We start from the raw sequence: 24,925 nt of genomic DNA, 5'->3' as shown, positions 1-24,925 counted from the left end.
TAACAAAGCTACTCACTATGGTGCCAGGCTATTTAGACCTGGCTAGTTTAGAGATGATGAACTGTCTTTTCTAATTGAATATAAGCACACAATTTGTTCAACACACCTTTGAAGTGGGATACTTGTTGAAGACTCTGAAAATAGCTAATTCAGCTGCAACCGTCTTTCCCGATCCAGTGGGTGCTCCAAGTAGGACATTACAGTCTGTGTGATATAGCGTATGAAATATTTGTGTCTGCACAGGGTTAAAGTGGCTGAAGTTGTACAGGGCTTCATATGCTTTACATCCCAAAGCTGTAACTGGCAAAGGCTGAAGATCCAGTAATTCTGAAAAGATCCAACAGGTACTGCTATACAATAACTGAAAAACATGCACAATACTGAATACTGTATTTTAAAGAATAAATCATAACATTTGCTAATTATCTTTAGAGGGGAATATGCTTAATATAAGTTCTTACACACCAGTGACACATCTTATTCTGTCACCACTTTGAACATAACTGATATAATGAACACTCTTATTGAAGAGTTCCTTATAAATCAACTACATATTTCTCTTCCAAAAAGGGAAATAACTTGAATAAAAAGTATATGAAAGTATATGTTATAGAACAAAAATAAATCTTCCATAATTTGCATAACAATGAAAACCATTTGCAAATGTCAGTACTGGAACAATCAGTAACAACAAATTACTTTTACTATTTTTTTTTTTTTTTTTTTTGGTACTGGGGATTGAACTCAGGGCCCTGTGCTTATGAGGCAAGCACTCTACCAGCTGAGCTATCTCCCTAGCCCCAACAAATTACGTTTGATCTGTTAGACACTGACCAAGCCAGAGTAGGTAAGTGAGCTTTTGTTACAGCCAATGGAAACGAAAATGAATTTAGGCTTATTCCAGGAAGAAATCAAGGTAGGAGTTTGAGAACACAGCATGACTGAGTTAAAAAACAAAACAAAACAAAACAAAAACTGCAGAAAATCTTGAAAGAAACTAGATTTGTTTGCTTCTTGTTATATGAACTGGATGCCTAAGAAATTAGAAAATTATTAGAAAAGTTTAAAGAAGTTAAAAAAAAAATCAGTTAAGAGGACATAGTGATCTGTACCCTGAATTAGACCTTTACAGTATGGTTTCAAAATGAAAAGTATGGTAAATTTTCTTCTAAAAAAATGTACTTAAAAACAAAAGTTGATTTAGTCAGGCACAGTGACACAGGCCTGTAATTCCAGCAGCCCAGAAGATGAGGCAGGAAGATCCCAAGTTGAAAGACAGCCTCAGCAACTTAGTGAGACCCTGTCTTTCAAAATAATTTTTGAAAAAGAACTGGGACTGTGGTTCAGTGGTTAAGTGCCCCCTTGGTTTAATCCCAGGTACACTTTCCCTAAGCGGGGGAGGTAAACAAAATTAAAGTAACTTTAAAAAGTTATCTTTGCCCCATTGCTCTACTCTATTGCATGGGTAGCTGAGAGCTAACTTCATACTTTCTATGCCTCATTATAACTGCTTAAATTTTCTGTAGCACTGTAAGTCCAGAAAGGAGAGAGACATTATAAGATAAGGCATGCAATGCTAATCAAAACATAGTTTGTAAAAATAAAACTAAAAATTAAACATTGTACAATGTCAAATGTACAGTTATTGATAATGTTAAATTAAGATGATCTATTTCTGTGAAAGATTTTTCTTGGCTAATTTTAACTAGATGGTATGTTTATACTATATCAGCTAATTATATAAATAGATTGATATGTACATGGTTGCTTAACAAAGAAATGATTAAATTGGCATTAACATATAATGCTAATGTATTTAAAATTAAGTCCATTAATGAAAGAAACCTAGCAGTGATATTGGAAGCATATATTTTAAATTAAAACACCAACACGTTTGCATATTTCAAATTTATGAGATTCTAGATATCACATAAGCACATTTGATGAAAGAAGACCAGAAAGACACTCTTCAATGAGTAGACTACTAGATACTACAATCTCAGTATTCTTCTACTTGGATAAAATTTTTGGTTGTGCTATGCCAAGACATTAAAGAGAAATTGAGATGCAGTATAAATAATCTCTCCTCAACGAATAAAATGAGTAAGGTGTACATTTGACAAAATGAAAAATTATAAAGTCATAGTTAGGTCTCCTTTCACATCTGAAAGGACTGTCAAATAGCATGCTACTTAAAGTAGTCAGAATAACAGTTTTATTCTGAAAACTCTAACAGAGGATGACTGAGTTTGTCTTTCAAAACATACATGGAAAAGAAAATTTGATTCCTAATTTATGTCTGTAAAGTAAATTAAGGACCCCTGGAAATCAATACTCATCAATTAGGAATTCTCAAGAAATGAAATTAGTACACTGATTAGTTTCAAGATGTTTTCGAAATAGGTTTCAGGGGTACTTGAAAGTATCACTGTAAAGATTTAGTCATGAAATTTTGCTTTTTTAACAAATCAAAATAGAAAGGCATTTGTTCATGTTATGAAAACCTATAATTTTGTATATTACAAGAATGAAAAATGCTGCTATATGCTCTTACTACATATCCCTTTTTCAATATTTTATTATGCATATACAAATATTCCAAAATCTGAAAAAAATGTGAAATGTAGAAACATTACTAGTCTTAAGCATTTTGGTCAAAAGACAACCTGTACTAGAAATAAGTTTAAGTAAACTGGAATAAATGTAAGGAAAAAGGGATATCTCAAATGTTTTCCAGAGAACACAGATTAAATGATATGACATTTGTAATGAAAAAGAAAGACTATATGGAGAAATTATAATGATTATATGCAAAGATAGAGATAAAAGTCCAGTAATATAGAAATACTCTCCTCCTTATAATTATCAGAATTTAACTAAGCCTACTTTAATGCTTTTGGAGCTTAAATAAACAAAAAATTAAAGGTTCACAATTTGGCTATATACATATACACCTTTGATATTGAAAAGCTTGAATATATAGTTTAGAAACAATTATACTGTCAAGTAAGTTGAACTTTGATTCAGAATGGAACAATTTTAAAGCATAAACTTCATAGTTTTCAACATTAATTAAAACAACAGTTTTGGGAAGTCAATGATTCACATTAATATATTAACATTCAATCTGTTACCTGTATGGGGAGGATGCCTCTCTGGTAGAATCAGATGTTGAAAGTTGATAATACAAACAGCCTCAGCTCCTAACCATCTATCAGACACTGCTCGGATATAGTATTGGGAAGGCAAAGGCTCAAAAATAGGGATTGTAAATACCAGTAGTTGAGCTTCTTTACTAATGACCTAATGTGAAATAAAGTCTAAAATAAATAAGGGTACTTTAACATTATAAAGTTCTTAGTCAATTCTTAATAAGTGTCTATACAAGATGTACTAAAAATAAAGTATCTTGGGTTTCTAAATAGCTCAAATATTCAAGTACTACAGTAACTTGTAGGGAGTTTCCTTCTGAGGATTATTTGATATAACAGAAGGTAAATTTATACTCACTTTATATTATTTACATATATATATTATCATGTAATAACAGGTTACCAGTTTGATTCATTATCAGAATTTCCCAAACATTATTCACTCAATTGTTTCATCATTTCTGTAATTTCAATTACCATATTATTATTTATGTAATATTTTTCTTTAAGTCTGATCAGTACCTTAAGTGGAATATCAGAATCAGTTGAAATAAATTGGTTACCATGGTTACCAAGAAGCTAAATGCACAAAAACAAAATATTACTATGAAATACTATTGCTGTCCTTTCAAGATTTTCAGTCTGAAGTTTGCTTTCTCTTTGATAAAAAGAGAAATTACAAATGAAACGTGAGTCAAAGATGTAGGAACAATTGAGTCTTTACAGAGAATTTTACAAGGAATGATCTTTTCACTAAGAGATTCATTATTCTTCAGTAAATTATTTTTATTCCTCCTACTTTACATATCCCACACCTCTTGAAGCCATGCCTTAAACCATGTTAAAGATTCAGTTGTAATTGAATTTCTCAAATTATAATAGCATTGAGTAATCAATACTGTAATCTCTGTTTTCCCTTGAAACCAAAAGGAAAAACAACATAATAATGTTTTTATGGCACTTTGAAATCACAGAGAAAAAACAAAAATTGTTTATATTTGCTTCTTAGCAGCTAAATAGTAAGGTTATATTCACCTGTTTTTTAAGAGCTAGAAAATACTCCGAATGGTAAATGTGATCATTTGTAGGATCTTCCACCCAAATCCACCAGGGTTCTCCTACTGTCCCATGGACCTAGAAGAAAAATGATCCTAGTAATATGAAAATCATAACTCAAGTGATAGTACTGTTTACATATCAGCATCTATTACTCTAACAACTTTATTGGTATATAATTTATAAAACAAAGTTTACTCATTGAAAGTATACAGTTCAATGGTTTTAACATAATTACAAAGTTGCACAACTATAATCTAATTTTAGAACATTTTTATCACCTCCAAAAGAACACTTATATTCATTAGCAGTAATAGCAGAATAGCAGATTTGTCTATTCTGAACACTGTTAAATGTAATGGTATAACATATGGTTTTCTGTGACTGGCTTCTTTAACTTACCATTATATTTTCATAGTTCATCTGTGTTTTAGAATGCATCAGTGCTTCCTTTTCTTTTCAAATAATATTCTACTGGACAGATATGCCATATTTTGTTTATACATGCCAATGTCTCTTTTTTCTTACAAGGCCTAGTACTGTTCAGTATTCACTTCTTCCTCAGGTGACTCATGAGGAGGAGATCACATCCCAATCATTTCTCCTTCCAACCTTCTTGCATTATCTCACTCATGAGCTTTTGGGGGACACCACATCTAGACCATAACACTTGGGATAATTTTGATTCACATACGCCAACCAGTTCATGACATTCTCCTGACAATATCTATAGTAAAGGAGAAGCCCATAACAAACACTGGCCTAATTAGACTGGGGGGAAAAAAAGGTGTGTCAGAGGGAGGGCTTATAGTCTGTGTTGTGGGCTGACGAAGCGGGTATGTGTTCCCCTTACTCTGTTAAAAGTGAAAAAAGAAGCAGGAAAACATTTGAGAAGTATCCAAGAGTGTGAGTAGAGCAAAGAGGTGGAAAGATCCTGGGCCCTGGATGATATTATTAACCAAGACTGAACCATCCTAAGGACCTGTCTGACCTGTGGACCTCTTATTGTACAAGAGAATATATTACCTCACTTACATCAGGTTGAGGCAAGTTAGGTTTTATGTTCTTGAAGCCAACAGCATTCTAATAGAGTTAACTATAAAAACAATTGTTTTCATGTATCCCATTTGTTTACAATAAAAAAAAAGTAAAAAAAAAAAAGAGTTGGAAGCAAGGAAGTAGATGAACATACAGTAATTCAGATGGGGTGTAGCTCAGAGGTAAAATGCTTGTCTAGAATGCATAAGGCTCTGGGTTTGATTTGTGAAGTAAACTGAATAAATAAATTAGCTGGATAGAAAAAAGAAATGAGATATAAGACAAAATAAAATAATAAAAAAAAACCTGTTCTCAAGAATACATGTAAATAAAAGGATAAACATTAAAATGGTTACATGGGGTGAGCTACTGAAATAAAAATAAATATATTTAAAAAAAAACAATTGTTTTCTCCTACTAATTAATTGAACTATGGGAGATTTATTATGAAAAGCAATAGTAGAAAACAGTGTGAAAAAATAACCAAACTTTTGTTCATTTTAAAACAAAAATTTCAAATATGAACTTATACCTAAATATAATTTTATATTTTATGTAAAATTTCATATTTATGAAAATATTAATGTAATTTGATATTATCAACTAGTCCTTATATACTGTGAGAAAAATAACAATCGTTATTTTATTATGCATGTTTACAGATGAGGAAATTTTGGGAATTAAAGTTCTGGATACTTTAATGACAATATAGAATTAAATTAGAACATGGTTGGGTGATTTTAGAGCACACTGCTTAACAAAATTCATTCACATTAAAGATGTACAAATGTTAAGTAATGCAGAAAGTATCCACCTACATTTAATTAGAATCTTATAAGATTACTTGATGTAAGCACTGCTATAGGACAGTTTCTGATTTACTTGCCTTTCCCGGTTAGTTTTTTGAAACTGAAGACAGTTCTATTTGCCTTTGTGTCTACAATTTCTAAAATAGTAACTAGTGAAAAGATAAATATTAAAAGCTGTTGATGGAATAAGAAGAGGATACAAAGTAGATTTTTGTTAGTTTGTTATTTCTGCAATCCCATAGTGCTGGGGACTCAAACCTGGGCCTGGAGCATGCGAGGCAGGCACTCTACATGATGGGCTATATCGCCAGCACCAAAGTAGATTTTTACATGTATGTTTACCATTGTTTTAACCTAAGAACATCTAAGGTATTGAAGCAAGAAAAGAAAGAGGAATGCAAATAAAAATAGAAACATGATAAGAAGCAAGAAGGAACATTCTGGAGAAGGGCTATGTATAGAACTGTACATAATCAGAGAAGGAAAATTACACAAAAATTTGTGTATTGTGTCAACTAGTCAGTCAGTCAGTAGAGATCATTGAGGAAGCAGTCTCAGCAGAAAAGAAACTTGACAAGGAAGACAAATGTAGAATATTTTTTTCTACAAGTCTAACATTTCAGAAAAGGAGAGAATGGTATTTTGAGACATCAAGATTTAAAAATAGCTCTTTCAGCACAGAGAAACTTGGATTTTTGGTAAGCAAATGAGACTCAATAGAGATGGCAAAAATACATGGTAAAGTTCTCACAGATTTGAATCCACCAAAATATTGTTCAGTGTTGCAGTGTTAACTTCCCTAGATGTTCTGAAGAAATTGCTTTGGTTGAATATTCTTCATATACCTATCTTTCTTGAGAATGAGAATAAATACTATTACAATGTTTTTAACAAGTATTATATATGTGTATTATATATGTTTTTTAATAACAATTATATATATGTGTAAGTATATATGTACACACACACACACACAAACATATATATATGTATATTTTACAGGATTTTCTATATCCCTGAGGACAGATGTAGAGAGGTGTAGTAAAATGTGAGGTACAGGCAATTTAGTTTAATATAGGTATAGATATTTTCCATTTCTACCTGATCATTCCATGTGAAATCAGGGTAGATGCTGAGTGTCACTCGGAGGACAGTCCGTGTGATGGGTTGAATGGATGCTTCCATCATAACAGAAGGAATCTGATGAACACATTGTTTGACCTTCAGTCCAATATTCACATGATGCAAAATGTGACCTGAAAGGAAAATATCACATAGAAGAAATGTGTCCAGACAGAAAAAAAGCAATATAATCTGACTTGTAAATGGGATTTCAGAGTAGGTGATTTTATTGCTTGTTTTATGATTTGCTATGTAGAATAGCTGACATTCTTGACCTGGCATGTTTGAATATTTTGTAATAGTTAACTCAAATTAGCAATTCATAGCTCTGGAAATCAGTATCGAGGTTTGTTTAGGTATTAATAGGGTTCTTAAAATTACTGAAACTTGATAGTGTGCTTAAACTACTATAAACAGAACCACTTCTTTCTGAGTTAGTTTAGAATTCATACAGAAATATTTAGTGCTTTATGTAAATAGCCACCAATTTATTCAGGATCTATTTCAGAACTATAAAATCATGAGAAATGCTTCAATAATTAAATATAACTATCTACCCAGGCCTATTTCTAAAAAAAACAAAAACTATAAAATATAATCAATCTAGCACAAAATTAACTACTTAAGCATATTTTAAAAAATAATCAGGATCTGGAATATAGAAATGTACAGGTATACCAAGGGTAGAGGCTGTTACAAAACAAATGTGATTAATTAGTTTGAGTAACTAAGTGGAAATAGATTATATTTTAAAGTACCAAGTGTGCCATATATGTACAGTCAACTTTCCTTATAAATAATCTCTATTGTTGATAGTTTTCTGTTGATAGTTTTCTTCTTCCACTCTATTTTAGACTACAAATGTAATAATTATCACAGCCCCTCTTAACATCTTTGCAATTCTTGCCAGCAGCAATCCTCCATCTTACTTGTCTTCAGACTAACTCCCATCATATGCAATGTCTATTCTTTGCAGAAGTGAAATACTGCCTAATCAATGCATTATACATTTGTTCAAAAAATATCAGGATTTGTGCAAATGTATGTTGGAATAACTTTTCAATATTACATGAAAAATGCTAAACAGTGAATACTATGTATGCACTGGATTTAAAGGCATATGTGTGTAATTAAGCTTGTTTAGAAACTCTAGAAAAATATAGAGCTTATTGTTCACTTAAATTTCTACTATAATACTGCTGATATACATACCAAAAGTCTTTGAAATTAGTTAAATACTAAGGAATAAATACCACCCATTTATGGGTAAGATCTACATATAAGATACTTAAGTCTTTGACAATATAAACTATTTTAATTGCTAATTCTTTTTATTGGGGGGATAGAACCCAGGGACACTTAACCACTGAGCAACATTCCTAGCCCTTTTGTTTAAATTTTTTTTTATTTTGAGACAGGGTCTCACTAAGTTGCTGAGGCTGACCTTGAACTTGTGATCCTCCTGTCTCAGCCTCCTGAGCTGCTGGGATTACAGGCATGTGCCACCACACCCAGCCTTAATTGCAAATTCTGCTAAGTAAATTCATAAAATTTAGAGTGATTTTTGCTCTTTTACATAAATAAAAAAGATTTCATATATATGTTAAAAATTTATATTGAGTTATATGCATTCACAGTCAAAATGAATTATGTAAACTACAATGCACTAATAAAAACATAAATAACAAAGAGAAAATAAAATGAGTAACATAAAAATTCACAATACTTTTATATCTAGTAAAATATTTTATTTGCACAGAAAAATTCATTCAAGCAATTTTCCCCTCTTACCTATTTCATCTTTCCTCATGTCTTTCAGCTTATCTACAGTAAGTTTTTTTTCTTCTAATCTTGTTAGAATGTGTGGTGGTAACACTGAAAATTGTCTCAAAGGGCTAGCCCAACCCCAAAGCCTCTTGTCAATGACTTTACTAAGATTCAGGAGCCTGTAGGTCATGGTAGGCCAACGTTTCCTCAGAGCAATTTCAAAAAGGGCACGGACAATTCTAGCTGCATTCTGAAGAAGAAAGGGGGGAGATTGGCTGTTAGATTCGATGTGTTTTTAAATTGGTCTGTAAATTTATTATTCAAACTTAGTCTCAAAAGAAGGGCAAGTTAAGCTGCATCCTTGAATTGTGGGACAACATCTTTTCTTATATAACCTTACTCATCTTTATCATTTATATGTAAGAGTAACCACCTCCTTTATATGTGGATGTTACTTGCTAAACTCATGGAGGGTAGCTTTATTCCCAAAGTGTTAGAAAGCTCTACCCTTACAAATTCTCAACAGGAACAGAATAGGAAGGGATAGAAAGCAAAGTATCTAGGAGGCTATTGAGATGTCTAGAATATAAGAGACATGCAGAGATCCCTCTAGGAATATAAGTAGAATGACTAAATTTATCTCTATTTAGAGGAAAATTAAAGAAGTCTTTGCAATTCAATAATAGAAGGGTGACAGAAAATATTGATGAGTATAGCTACCCATATTAATGGGCCATATCAGTAGCTCCCAAATACCAAGCAATGTAACTACCTTTATATGTATTATCTTTTTACAACAACTGCATTTATTTTTTATTGATATTATGATTTTACAGATGGACACACTAAAGCTTAGAGAGGTTAAAAATTTGTCAAGGTCTTACAGCTAGTTGGTGTCAGAGCATGTATTCAATGCCAGATAAGAAAGACTCCAAACTTTGATTCTAAACTCAGGTCTTTGAGAATAACTTCATTAACAGACAAATAGAAAGGTAAAATGAAGGAAGTCTTTCAAAAAATCACCAAAGCTAGTTTCCATTTGTTTTGCCTTTATCATTAACCCTACAGTCAGTCTTATTGAAAACTGTTAAAATTATGGACTTAGAAATACCACCCAATAAATACCTAAGATATTTGTATTTGAAAGTGAAGAATGTTGATTCTAGACAACATTATAATAAGAAATTTTAATTTGAATGACACAAATTGGGTGAGAATAATGGTCAAAGTCTGTAACAGGTACAGTGTAGAGAGACTACACATAGGTTTTTAAAATGAAAAGTTTAGGTGACGGAGAAAGGGTTTACCTTAAGTGCTGAGAGAAGAAAGTTTAAGAAATAGAGAAGGAAATGACATTTTCAGAGGTGTGGAATTACTGATGGCTTAAATTTAAAATATAATAAATTCAAATATAATTTATTTAATGCAGTCAAGGATGATAAATCCAGAATAGCTGTTTAAGAAAAACCAGGGATGCTTTAAAATATATCCTTATTCTGAGGTTGACTTCCTGGGTAACAATCATAAAGGGAATATAAGTTTTATACTATAAATCAAAGTTTTATATTATAAACCAATTCTATGTCAGTCTCTGATATCATCTTCATGTTGAATTAAGCAGAAGTGTAGACAGACTATTTATTCAGAACCCATTAAATTTTTATCTTTTATTTAAATGATTATTTCAATATAAAAATATTAGGGGATATAAATAACAACATTACATGATTTTCAGAAAAAGAAAATAGGAAGTTAGAAATTCTGATTTCTATAAAAGTTATAAGATCTGGATAATTTTTAAATGTTTTTACTCTATCTACATTTACTTTATATGATCTGTGAAATTATCACCTGCTTTCTTGGTTATACTGATAAAATTACTACATTCTTTCAAATTGTATACAAATACATGAGTTCATGTTTGTAAATATGTTGTGTTTTCAGATATTTCAATGCATTTTTCAGTGTTAATGGCCATTAATAATAATTTAAAAGAAACATACATTTTAATATTAAATCTTTGAATAAATTTACAAATATAAGGTAATAATTACATATTCCAAATAAGGTTAAACTTTAATTCTCTTTAATTTAAGAGGTATTTCTAAATAAAAATAATAAAAATGTATATTTAGAAGTTAAGATTTTTTTTTTTTTTTTTTAATGTATGCTTGGAGTCCACATCTATGTGGATATGGAACACATCTACAATCCTAGCAAATCTAGAGGTTGATGGAGGAGAAATATAAATTCAAGGTCAGCCTCATCAATGTAGCAAGACCTTGTCTTAAAAAATAAAAAAAACAGGCATGGTGGTGCACACCTGTAATAATAGTGGTCTGGGAGGTTGAGACAAGAGGACTGCATGTTCAAAGACATTCTCAAAAACTTAAGTAGGCTAGGACCTGTTTCAAAATAAAGGCACTGTTTAAAAATAAAAAAGGTCTAGGTTGATGGTTCTGTGGTTCAATCCCTAGTACCAAAATAAATAAAGTAAATAAAAATAGAAAATAAAAAGGACTGGGGATATATTTCAGTGGTAGAGATCCTCTGGGTTCAATCAATCTCTAGTATTACCAAAAAAAAAAAAAAAAAAAAAAAAAAAAAAGAGAAAGAGAGAGAGACAGAGAGGGGGGAAAGTTAAATAAGACAAAAAATATATACTTTATTTCACTTGAGGGCTTAAATATAAGAACATAAACATATGAACATTAGATACCAGTTAGATAACATTAGATGGCAGTTTTTAAAGTTATAAAGTAAATGAGTTGTAGTTTAGGAAATAATTTTCTTTTAGTCCTCAATCCTTTTAAAATCAGGGACTATCATACTGAAATATATTTATTAGGCCTTATTGAAGATAGATTTGTTATAAGTCAAACCAATCACTAACTTTCACCTTCAGTCCTGATTTATAAGCACAGGTTATGTAAAAGACATAAGAATCAACATCTTTTATTCTAAGGTAAAATAATGGTTTAGTAGAATTTCTCAAAGCAATTACATTTACAGTATAACAGAATTAATTCCTTGGTCTCTAAAGATAAACAAAGAAGAGAAAATGAGGAGTAAGAGTCTTACCTGTGCAACGTATGCTGAATCTGATATAAGGGAGAAACTATCCATCTCTCCTCGACTGATGTAAGTTTGAAGTAAGATGTTTATTTTCCCATAACTATTTTCTACACCTCCAGGAGCCGAGAGTTCACAAAAGTTGTTTAATAGAGCATCTAACTCCTCTATTTCTTCTTCTCTGACCTAGAAGAGTCAACATTTTAATAGTAATATTGGGGCTAAATTATTGAAAAACCACATTGCATGTTTTTAAAATTTCCTTTTAGTATAATGTAATATTTCACTCTTCTATAGCTAAAACCCAGCAATTTTCCCAGAGGTAAATTATAAAATATGAAACTATCTTGAGTCTAGTACAATTATATTTTATTATTCATCACCAATATTAAAGTTGCCATTGACATATAAAAATTTGATATGCCACAAAAATTAAATCATCTGACCTCAACATCCTTCAACTGATGAGATTTCATTTTTTATTTGACCAGAGTAAAACCTCTGCCCAAATGGATTAGGGCAAACTTGATTATCTTCAAATGCATTCATTACAGTGATATATTTTTATATGGTATAATACATTCATAGCTTCAAGTTATGAAGTACTGTTTCAAAGTATTAAAGTTTTCACTGTTAATGAGATTAATTTATAATATGGGTACAGAAATATTGATTTCTGTATTAGTTTGAATTATGCACATACTCAACATTTTCTTCAGTGAACCATATTGCAAAATAAACCAAAATCTACATACTATATTCTTTGATAAATTCATTAATACAAAACCTATTTAAATTTCTTCATTTGGGATACAGAGCAAAACATGATGTTAGGTATGATATAACATTATAATCTAGAACACTAAATTTTCCTGTAAAACGGAAAATGCTGCTGATACTTCAAATATGCCATATGGCTTATATCGTATGAGGAATAACAATTAATTTTAAGCTTTTAAAAATAAATAAATGTGCCTATGTTGTACATATCTGACTCAAATTTCAAGTAATCTTACCTTGATCTGATCAAATTCTTCGGCTTTGGAGACTATAGCAAATATGTCACCTTCTGTTTTGTGAGCATCAAAGAGTTCATTAAAGGTCTACAAAAGTAAGTGTCATATTTGATTAAAATTGAAAGGTCAAAAGGTATTATTTTATTAACATTATGACATATCACACATTCATTTTTTAAAATATTTTTTAGCTGTAGATGGATACAATACCTTTATTTTATTTTTATGTGGTGCTGAGGATTAAACCCTGTGCCTCACACATGAAAGGTGAGCCCTCTACTACTGAGCTATACCACCAGCCCACATCACACATTTTTAAAGAACACTGGAGTCCTAGATTGTACAGAGTTGTCTGTGGCACAGTATTCCTTGTTTTCTAAACATTATCAAATTTATCAAAGACTAAAAAACTCTCAGAAACATAATTAGCTAAGGAAGTCTTTAGAAGCAAAAAGATCAGTAAAATCATCTAATGAAATCTATAGTAAATGTGTAAAAATGTTCATCATAATATTCTGGTCTTGACTCCAATATAGGCATATAGAAATCTACACCATTTACCATAAGCTCCCATATATCATATGAAATTTAGAGGGAAATAATTAGATAACATGTAGTCCAAAGAGTCTAAAAATATGATTAGGGAGGGCAGATAGAAAATCAGTTAAAGGCCATATGGAAAAGACAAAGGTAACACAGGGCTAGAGTTCCTGAAAAAGAACTGCAAAAAAGAAAGTGTCAGGTTGTAGTTTGGCAGCAGTATACTAGCAAGAGGATAAATGAGAAAGGTTGCCCCAAACAGACAAGAAGTCATGTGAGCAGGTGTGAAGGGCTTGGTGCTGGACTGAGGAACCACCAAATCATAGCTCTAGATAATATATTAAGAGGTCTTGCAGAAATTGAAGTGCTATACACATATATGTTACTCTGAAAAGATGGGGAAAAACTAGTAAGCACAAGAGGATGTTTTCTGAAATTTTATATGTATAAGCAAATATTAAATCTATAAATCCTAGATTTCATATAAACAGTTTTTCTTATTTTTGGAGAAGTCTCATTTTGATGATTTTTATTTTTCTATTTTAAAAACATTTTTATGTACAAAAGGTAAAGATGAGTTTAAGAAAAAACTCCAAACACACAGACTATCTATAGAATAAAGTAATAAAAATTCACCTTAACCCATCTCTCTCTCATCAAATTTAAGTATTCTCCCAACAGGTGATCATTGTATTGACAGATGTATATAAAAACACATGAAGAAATGTATGTGCTTTTTTAAAAGTATATATATTAAAGTGTCACCTCATCTTAAACAGGACAATGGTAAAAGGTAAAAAACTTATTGTAATTGTGTGGTTGAAATTGTCCTTAAAAGTTCCTTAAATTACCCATCTAGTACAGACTGACTGACTTGGTAATTTTATTAGTTTCATTAACTCTTCTTTAGTGTTTCTTATTAACATGCAAATTTTCAACTTTTTATTCAAGAAAATCATTAAAAAAAAAAAGAAAATCATTAAGCTATTAACTCCAACTTAAAATCATTCGGGCATTCACTCTATAATATGCTTCAACTGTTTCAGGTGTGTGTGGTGCTTAAGGTATGTTCATAAAACAGGATGGCAGGAGAGTGCTGTTGCTATTTAGGGTCTTTTTTTTTTCTTGTCATTACTGAGGGTATATTGCTGAGTTCATATAAATTAAATGTATTTGCTTATAAATTGCTTTTGTTATTTGGCATTATTAATATATTTTGAAATCTAGAAAGTATTTGCAACTAAAAACAAATTTTTTTGCATTTGTTCCTCAGTATAATACCTCAATGGTGTTGTACTTAATATAGTAGTGGCTGGCGGTTCTACCCAAGTCCGTTGAGGAAAAATAACCAGTTCTCTCTTCGAAACGAATCATCTGAGCCTTGTCTAGTTTTCGTCCAACTTCAATGACTAACTGTTCTCGATGCTTTCGTAATGTTGGGTCAATCTACAGGAAAAAAATATAAATATCCGAATTCTAAAGAATTCTCAATTTGCAAACATGTGCCCATTTATGGAAGTTAAATTTTTTTCTTGATGCTTTAGTTAGACTTTAAAAAGTTAATTTTGAATTGGTACACAGAAACATAAAATTATATGTATCAATGGTGTAAAGTGATGTTTCAATACACATATATATTGTGCAATATTCAAAACAGATTAAATGCAACTATCTCCTCAAACATTTATCATATTTATGGTAGAAACTTAGCACTGACCAATCTCTCCCCACCCCTCTCTCTAACTCCTGGAAACCACCATTATACTTTCGACTTCTATGAGATCAACTTCTTTAGATACCACATATGAATGAGATCAGGCGGTACTTGTACTTTTGTACTTGGCTTATTTCACTTAACATAATGATATCCAGTTCCATCCCAGTTACTGCAAATGACAGTACTTCACTCTTTTTTATAGCTGAATAATACACCATTATGCATAGATATTCCATTCTCTTTGCCCATTCATAAGTTGAAGGACACTTAGGCTGCTTCCATTTCTTTGAAAATATGGACAATGCTGCAATGAACACAGGAGAACAGATGCTCTTCAACATACTGATTTCATTTCCTTTGGGTATATACCCAGTAGTGAAGATACTGATAAAGATTTTTTGATTATAATTTCTAAAGTACATTTTATACATTTAAGAAATACCTAGAAAAGATTTTATTCTATTAAAAAAGCTTTAAAATTCATTAAAATTATTAATCTGCATAGTCTCTTTGGATAATAAAATGATCAATCTATATAGTCTCTTTAGATATCAATATTATTCTTCCATGGACTTATAATCCTTAAGGTTATAGACACAGGGAATCAGGTATAAAAAATTGTCTTTTCCTTCGAACACTTAGTCACTTTAAATTATCAAATCATATTTCTGTTTTATCAGTTATTTGGAAACATGATTGCAAGAGAGCTTTCCCCAGTCAAGGACAAGATACATAAAAATAAATGCATGGTTATTCCTTTAAAAATACAGTTCTACTGTTTTAGGAATTTTCACAACTGTTGGTGGAAAAGCTCGTTTTTGTCTACAATAATAATAGAAGAAAGAGTAAAGTGAAGTCCACAATGAATTTTTGCATAGTTTTAAAACTATTATTATTTTTTCTAAGTATAAATTGATATTTAACAAAAGATACTAACAAATATTCTTGTTGTTATGTGTGTACATGCACAATCATACATGTACACACCCAAGTCTTGAAGATTAATCCCTTGTCATAAGCAATAATGTAAAATATGACCTTTAATAGGGTGTGGGGGAAGTAGTAAAACTTCTTAGAAATTCAATAAGCTAATATTTCTTCCATTTGTTTTAACTTAGATCTTTATGGCACCTAAAAGTGTTTTAAAAATCAGAAAAAAGAATTGAAAAGATATCAACTGCAGATAAGTAAGATGGCATCAAGAGTTTTATCAGCAAATATTTGCTATAAGTGATATACTATATGTATCAGATTCACTTTATGAAAACATGTTATTAATCACATATTATAAAACCATTAAAAAAGGTCAAACTGCTTGATTTGTGTTTGTCTATAAGAATTCTGTGACTACAAATTTATAGAGCAATAAAATCAAAACATTAAGTTAAAGAAAAGGTTAAGACATAGAACTGTGAAGGCAGTAAAACTATGAATCCTGAAAAGAAATAAAATTCACTTTTTTTAATACCAGAAAAGTATGTTAAAAGATTTCATTATACTGCAAGAATGACTTTTGATATTAACCTAGTACTCAAAATCAATTGATATGTTTAACTTATTTCAAGGGATGGTTTAGTCCATGAAAATATGTGTTGTGTTTGTGTTGTTTTTTACTCCTTCAGAGAATTTTCACTGTACCTTTGACTATTCTCACAACGTCCATATTTGTGATGAGAACATCTAGAGCCATATTGTTTAAAATGTGCAAGGTCTTTCAAATAAATACCAAGGAGTGGGATAGCTGGGTCATAGCACCACAATTCATAGTAGTCAAGTTATGCAACTAGCCCAGGTGCCAATCAACAAATAAATGAATGGAGAAAATATGATATATATACACAACGGAGTTTTACTCAGCCACAAGGAGAATGCAATTATGGCATTTGCTGGTAAATGGATGGAACTGGAGAACATCATGCTAAGTGAAATAAGCCAGACTCAAAAAGTCAAGGTCTTAAGCTTTATCTCATATGTGGAAGCAAGAGATAACTAAGGCACTAAAACAATGGGAAGAGGGGGCAATGTCCCATGAAAATAGAAGGGAGATCTGTGGAGTAGAGAAAGAGTACTGAGGGAAGGGAGAAGGGATGAGAAAGGGGAGGAACTGAGTAAAGAAACTGACCAAATTATGCTATGTACATTTATGAATAAAGCACAGTGAATCCCACCTTTCTGTGTATCTATAAAGCACCAACTAAAAATTAATAAATAGAAAAATGTATAGTCACAGATTTAATGCACTTATATTTTATAATAGAACAATTTGCCTACAAAATAAGAAATCCATTTGAAGATTAGCACATATTTCAAATGAGAAGCAGAAAGGTAGTCAAATCCTATGTAGAGAAGACCCAAGTATGAAAACCTAGTAATTTCAGATTATCAGCTTCAGAACTAGTTGCTGCTACTATTCTTATTTTTTCCCCCCAAGTCTTAAGTCTTAATCTTTTCCATGGCAAAATCTACTGCACAGGAAAAGGAAAATATGAAAGAAAATCCCTAAATTTGGCAACTGCTTTGAAAACACATGCACATACACACATATTGATCAGTAAATGGAGAAAAACTATAATTGAGTTAAATTCAATCTCTTTAATAATTTTGACTTTACCAAAGTGAATATCATATGAAGATGGTGAATAATGTTTTCATTAGACCACAACTGGATTTTATCTGTAATTAGGAAGTATTTACAGTATATAAAGCAGAGTTCTAAAGAGAAGACAAGATCTGTAAGCCACATGGACCACACAACTATAAAGCTCACAAGAAGAGCTGCTATCACATGTATCTAATCCTCAGTCTATGAACAAGCATTGAATCGTGAAACTGACTCCAAACTTCAAACTGTTAAGACAATAATGCATTAATGCTACCTTTTAATTTCAGAATAGGGCATAGAAAGGACATAACAGGAGAAGCAGATTGAACACAACATAAGCCTATTTTAAAAATTTGTCTATATGTTTCATTATGTCTAGTTAATTCTAAAACTAAATTTATCATAGTTAAAAATCATAGCAAAATACTAACATCTAACAGACATATACCTGAAAAATAAACTGATAACACAAATATTAACAGTATCAGTGGAAAAAGAGGTTTAAATAAAGCAAAATAATTACAGGAAACCAATTTAATTTTCTTTAGCATTTTTAAAAAAAGATTAAGCCTCTTTATTTTTCTTCTATGTCCATAACTCTTTTCAGATGAGGCAGCAGTAGCAAATATTTATCTTCATATCATGAAAGGATTACAGAACCCAAAAGAAGCTTTGAGTTCTTTTTTTAAATAAATGAGTTTTCTACCTGATAAGCTTTGTGACTGATGCCATACACTAATGGATTTGCTCTCATCCGTACATAAAGGTAAGTGTAACTTATCCACTTCACTGCTTCTTCCACATTTGTGACTGTTCCCAGTGCAATCTGCAAATCAAAAATACAACAAATTAAAGTAATGCATTAAAGTTAAACATAAACATTATAGCAAAGACCATTCTGTCAGAAGTTAAGTTTTTAAAATAGATCTCTGTGCTACACTTAAAAGAAGGTAAGCACAATCACAGGACATGACTTCTCCAATTAATTAAAATGTCTAGTTTTATTTAATTGAGAATAATACATTGGAAATGCTATCTTCCAAAACTGAACTTACTCAATATGATGACGTTTGATTATTTTTCTCCATATGGATTTTAATTCTACATAACATTAAGGATATTTTTGACATCTGTTAATTCTTTTTCATATTTTGTATCCATTTTGTTTTAGTTTCACTTTATATAACACTACTGAAATTTCTAAATGTTAAGTGTACCAGAATAAAAATAACAAAATATTAATTCTGTCCATGTTTATCCTGATTCTGTACACTGTCATCTCTAAAACCACAGAAGGCACAATGGTTGCTTTTACCTCTAGGGATACTTTTATTTAGAGGATTGCCGGTATAAATATCCAAAATGAATATAATGGAAAATGCAATTATATCTGTATAAAACACAGCACATTTTATTGGGATTTAGACATATTAATACATATGCTTTCAAAATTATACAAAAATAGGGTAGGTTTTTTTTTTAATTGGTAAACTTTAAACAAGCTATGGGAAAAATGATATTTATACATTTGAACAAAAATAATCACTGAATGATTCTTTAGATTATATTCAGAAAGGAAATATAATGTTTAATATAGCATTTGAATGTGGCTTGTGATGTAGTAATTAAATAAAACCAAAAGTTAAAAATTTAGAACAAACAATAAATATAAGATCTGTGTAATAAAGAGAAAGGATTAGATAAGGATATTAACACAGATTTTACTGAGATATTTTCTTAAAATACTTCCTTGGGCAAGGAATTTGTAGGAAGTAATTATGTTTTTACTTAAGGTGTTCTTTTTACTTTAAAAATTCACAAAGTTGTGAAACTTGATGGTTATAAATTTGTTCCTGAACCCTTAACTGAAAAAAAAAAAAAAATGTTTTTTTAATTATAGGAGGTGGGGGGGAAAGGAAAACAAATGCTGCCATTTTAGTACTAATATTGAGGAAAATGAAAATCTTCATGTTTAATTTAATTCCTGTATTATAATTTTTAATTCCATGTGACTAATTTTGTGAAAGAAATATGTAGATGGACAGGGGTGGCTCAGTGGTGGAGTGTATGAATAGCATGTACAAGGTCCTGAGTTCAATCCCCAGCATCAAACAAAAGAAAATACAACAAAACAAAAAATGGACAATTAGCTATCTTGAGTTAACTGAAGTAGAGATACAGCAACAAATAATTTTCACTGTAATACTACATCATACTAAAAAAGTGGGAAAACCAAAGTAAAAATTTTATAAGATTCTGCCTATTTACTTCTAAATTTATATTAGTTTACTTAAAAATGACCAAAATGCCCACAGTATAGGTAAATATGTACATTTCTTAAATATAACCTGTAAGGTTTTTCAGAAAATGAAAATCAGTAAGAATTAAAATTGAGCCAATAAAGGATGGTTAAACATTTTTTCCAGTCTGCTTACATAAATAAAACTCATTTGATGATATGGATAAACAGCTGACAGTTTCCCCTATTTCTGATTTCATTATTCATCAGTCAAAACTGTATTATCATATAACCCATATTTTCTTTTATAGTGACCTATATTCCTTTATGACTTATGTTATTACTTTAAAATAACAACCTATGTTCATTTCCTTTTGACCTTATGATGCTATTTTAAAATACCACACAGATCCTAAGAGAAGAAAATTTTTAAAGGACAAAGTAAGTTTAGTATAATTTTAAAAAAATCAGACTTACCAAATAAACATTAATAATTACCTATTGCTACTAGTGTGAGATTAAAAGAGCAAGTATGTATTAAAAACTGGATCAAGTAATGCAAGTCTTCTAATCATTCATCAAAAGGGAAGAGATAATCCAGAAAAATAAATGTAAAGGTACACCTTATTTTGGGACTAATCCTTGAATGCCACCTAGTGACAAAAATAAAAATTCCCTTGAAAGTATTTGCTGTTACCTAGTGGTTATTTGATATAGGAGACTTTCATAAAACAAGTATTTTTTCCATACTCTCTCTTTTTGAAATTTATTCATTTATCTCAATAATCATAACAAGTCACTAATAAGCCTATATGCAATTTAAAGTACAATGGATATGGTAACAAATAGCATGGTTGGTGGCCTCAAGTTCTCTAGTTATGGAGGCTAAAGACATATGTAACTAATTAAGATGACAAAGAGGAGTCCAACATTCGTAGAGTCAAGCACCTAAAACATCCTCAAAATTGTTTTTTTTTTAAGAAAACATAACATGTAAAACTTTTAAAAGTGGTATTACTGTATAGTGTGATAAAACTCTATGCTTCATTAAAGAAAATAAAGTCCATTCCAAATTTGGTAATTCAGAAATCAGACTTATGTCACTTCGTGTCTAATTTATCTATCTAAACTTTAGTCTTTATGGTTACCTTATTTATTTTTACCATATGTGTGCTTTTAAAAACTGGGTAAAACCATTTATACAGTTTCTATGAACTCTATAGTTTTTATAAACTAAATAAGCAAATATAATCATGAGCATGTATGTGTATATAGATACATACACATGTTTATATCTACATATGAACTACTTTAGTAAGTATGTGAAAAAAACATTTATGCTATCATTCAGTTATTTATTCAACTAAAATTTCAATGCTGGCAGTAAGCATAAGTAGGGTTAAATAAGGGATTATCAGAAAATGGTAAGTGACACTACATTGCCTACCAACTTGGAACAGGCACTTATTAAATTTTCACAATGAGAACATCCATAAACAAGAAAACTAGGCCTTTCTAAGTGAAGTGAGTAGAGTAACAACATTCTAGGGCAGAAGGCCTATGTTGAGAGTAACCAGAACCAGAAGTGGGAAGGTTAGCCGGACTGTGGAAGCCTTCACTCCAACAGCCAGTATTTGTACAACATCCCGCAGGGACAAGAGGAACTTTGTGTAAAGAGTATATGTTAGGATATAGAATAAATAATAAACTTTTGAACTACAGGGGTTAGAACAGAGTATATACCCAGCAACATCTGATGAATACATTTTAATAAGCTTGAAACATATCTCAGTGTTTCTTATAGAGCAAAATTAAGTGGCTCTTTATAGGAAAGGAATTTGTGACTTCTCAACTTTAGCATTATGGAGTTAGCCCTATTAGGCATCAATCAGCGAAGATGTCTCATAAAATGTTTGGTTTAAATTATACTTCATGAAATATTTTGTCCAGTGTTTCTAAATTCATAGTCAAAATCAATGTTCACAAATCTAATATATTAATAGATGCAACGTTCCTAACTTAACATGACTTTCATGTTGTTCACTGATACTAGAGGCTTGCAAAGATTTTTTGGAGTCTAAGTACTTAAAAATCCATTATCTTTTTAAAATTTTTTTTATTTTGAAGTTTTTATTTCTGTGTTAAAGGTAGAACTTCTGGAGGTGAAACAAGGAAAATACACCAACACAGAGAACTATTAAGTAATGAAACAAAGAAGAATCCGAGGTAGAATCAAGGAATATAATCCACGATATTTTTAGGAGTATTTATTCCCAGCAACCATCACATCTTTTCAGTCAAATCTATTTTTAAAAATATTAAATTCCAAAAAATTAATAATCCATTCTCTAAATGGATGGGAAACTATAACCAAGAAAAGACAAAAGACCTTTTGTCATGTTAACAAAGTAAATGCTTTTTGTAAAAGACGTCAACATTTCTATCAGTAGTAACCATAGGGAGGTCGTTGGTTGTAACCATATTGTCCATATTGTGGTGGACAGTAAGGTTCCTGTATGTGTTGTGGGGGGTAATTGTTATCCCAGGATCGTCCATGTCACTGATTTGATCGATTGTCACTTGGTCATCCACGTCTGCTCTCCCTACCTCTAAACTGTCTATTACCTTGCAGCCGATTGCCTCTATTTCTTTGTTTTCCACCATCTCTGCTATTCCATTCCTCAATAATTGGAGGGGTTTCAGGAGGACATTTCAAGTATCCCTGGTACTCTTTATCATCTTCTGTGAATCTATTCGCAAACATCTCTTCAAAATTTGGAACAGCTTCAGAAGTGTCAGTCATCCTGAAATCCCGCCAAAGGCTATGTTTGTCCAGAGCCCGCAGGCCAGACTCACTGCGGAAGCAACCTCCCACCCCACCACACAGCTTAAGACCAGACTACTTTAGTTCTTTTAGGTAACAGAGCCTCTCACCCCAAAAATCCATTATCTTAAGAATGCAGCACAGATTCATGTTTTAAACTAATTTCACACTTGTTTTCCACAGTTTACCAAATTTAATTTCACCTTCAATTATAATTAAAGGAGTTTGTTTCATTAACAGGAAAATTTACTGCTGACAGAGAGCTGTTCCAGTAAACCAAGATATGAGAAAGTTTAGCAATGGCTATACTTCATTATATTAACTAAAAATTTCAATCTATATGTTTCATTATTTAAATGCCCTTTATATCACTAAATGGAATTGTGCTCAGAGTTTGTTGACATATCTCAAAATGACATTTCTAGTAAGTAACTTTACTAACATGAGATGAACTAAGGGAATATTTTTATACTCAGGGATAGACAAGTTTCACTGATGCTACTTTATTGTCCCCAGGAAAGAGTTCCCTGAGGACAAGAGCATTATTTTACTTAGTTTGAGTCTTCTGCATAGTAACATCACCAAATTATGTCTATCACAAAAAACTATCAAGGAACTAATTCTAGTTTTGCTAAGATTTAGTATCCTTGACATACTTTTCAGAAAAATTTTATAAAAAAAAGGCTCATTTTTTTCTTTTTTACTGTAAACATCAGGGAAATTATGGCTACCATTTTGGAAAACATTTAGTTCAGTTCTTAGAAGAAAAGAAGGCAGAGTCTTAATGTAGGGAAATCTATTTTTCTTTAACTTACTACATTTTTAATAAGATAAGGGAATTCTAAGCTACAATAAAAAGACTTGCTATAGAGCTAAATAGACCTCAGTTTGAATATTAGTTCTTAAAATTATAGCTTATTGACCTTGGGTCAGTTACACATCTCTCTGAAGATAATATCTACTCAGCAGGAGTACCGACAGAATAACAGAATAAGCACCCAGCAGTCTCTATTCTCTGCTACTATTACTATCACTTTATAGTAATACACTTTATCCCATTATAAACACTTTTGACCCAAGCCCTAATTACTTATACCATGCAATCAGGGTAGGTAACGAGGACTGAAATTGAACTATGATAATATTTTCTTTGGAGTCAAATTTTATTTCCTAGTCTTTTTCGTTGTCCTGTAATTTTAAGATAAACCAGCGCTCTTCATGCTTTTTTTTCTAACTTCCAAACATATCTTCCAAAACTTGTCTATCCTTCCTAACTCAGATTGTTTCCTATCATCATGAACAATGCCTTTTTTGACAGTGTGGGTCCAAATGTATTTTCTCCTTCTACTAAATACTTCTATGGAGCTTTCTTTCCAATATCATTGCACAGTTTTTTCATGTCTTTTTTCTCCCCTTTTGGACTATATGCTTCTTAACAGAGGGAACTACATAGTGAATTTGTTTTTCATTCTCTAAATAGACTTGTAAATAACAAGAATAGAATGTAAGTAAAATTTCTATAAGCTGTTTAAGAAGTACTTGATACAGAATTGCACACAATATTTAATTATGAATATTTCATTTATTTATTTCATATTTATACCTTAACTAAATTACCTAAATTATTTGAGCCAACTTTAAAGAAACGATACTGGGGTAGGAAAGTGTTGAATACTTGTGCAGCAGTTATTAAAAATGTCATGAAAACAGTTCACAGAATTTTGAACATTCATTTGATGTTTTATTTATATACTCTAAATTGTAAGAATGCTTATTTTCTTTACCAGTTGTTACCTAGGCTTTTCAGGTCCATTATTTAAATTCTAATATAAAAGTCTCTAGCTTTCTCTTTCTCTCACACACACACACATATACCCAACATGCCTGCACACAAACATATGAAATATATGATCATACTCTCATTCAATTTAAGCAATCACATTTTACATAACAAAGTTAATCAAATAACCT

General features: G+C 31.0%; 2 protein-coding genes across 2 annotated transcripts in view; both read right to left on the bottom strand.

Annotated features, from left to right (window-relative positions):
- Positions 1–24,925, bottom strand: part of ASCC3 (activating signal cointegrator 1 complex subunit 3) — a 449,567-nt gene that overhangs the window by 137,692 nt on the left and 286,950 nt on the right. The window contains 9 exon segments of the mRNA XM_079148642.1: positions 107–327; positions 3,135–3,303; positions 4,188–4,286; positions 7,157–7,311; positions 8,969–9,194; positions 12,026–12,202; positions 13,033–13,119; positions 14,854–15,018; positions 18,598–18,717. Of these exon segments, the coding sequence (XP_079004768.1) occupies positions 107–327; positions 3,135–3,303; positions 4,188–4,286; positions 7,157–7,311; positions 8,969–9,194; positions 12,026–12,202; positions 13,033–13,119; positions 14,854–15,018; positions 18,598–18,717 (1,419 nt within the window).
- LOC306665309 (RNA guanine-N7 methyltransferase-activating subunit-like protein) lies at positions 19,509–23,017 on the bottom strand. The gene is given in 3 exon segments (XM_079146700.1): positions 19,509–22,687; positions 22,691–22,714; positions 22,718–23,017. Coding segments are annotated over 3 exon segments (354 nt in total). The 5' UTR covers positions 22,934–23,017; the 3' UTR covers positions 19,509–22,573.

The sequence above is a fragment of the Sciurus vulgaris genome (genome assembly GCF_902686455.1).
Source record: "Sciurus vulgaris genome assembly, chromosome: 7".
Classification (NCBI taxonomy): Eukaryota; Metazoa; Chordata; class Mammalia; order Rodentia; family Sciuridae; genus Sciurus; species Sciurus vulgaris.
This window is presented reverse-complemented; position numbering and strand designations above follow the sequence as displayed.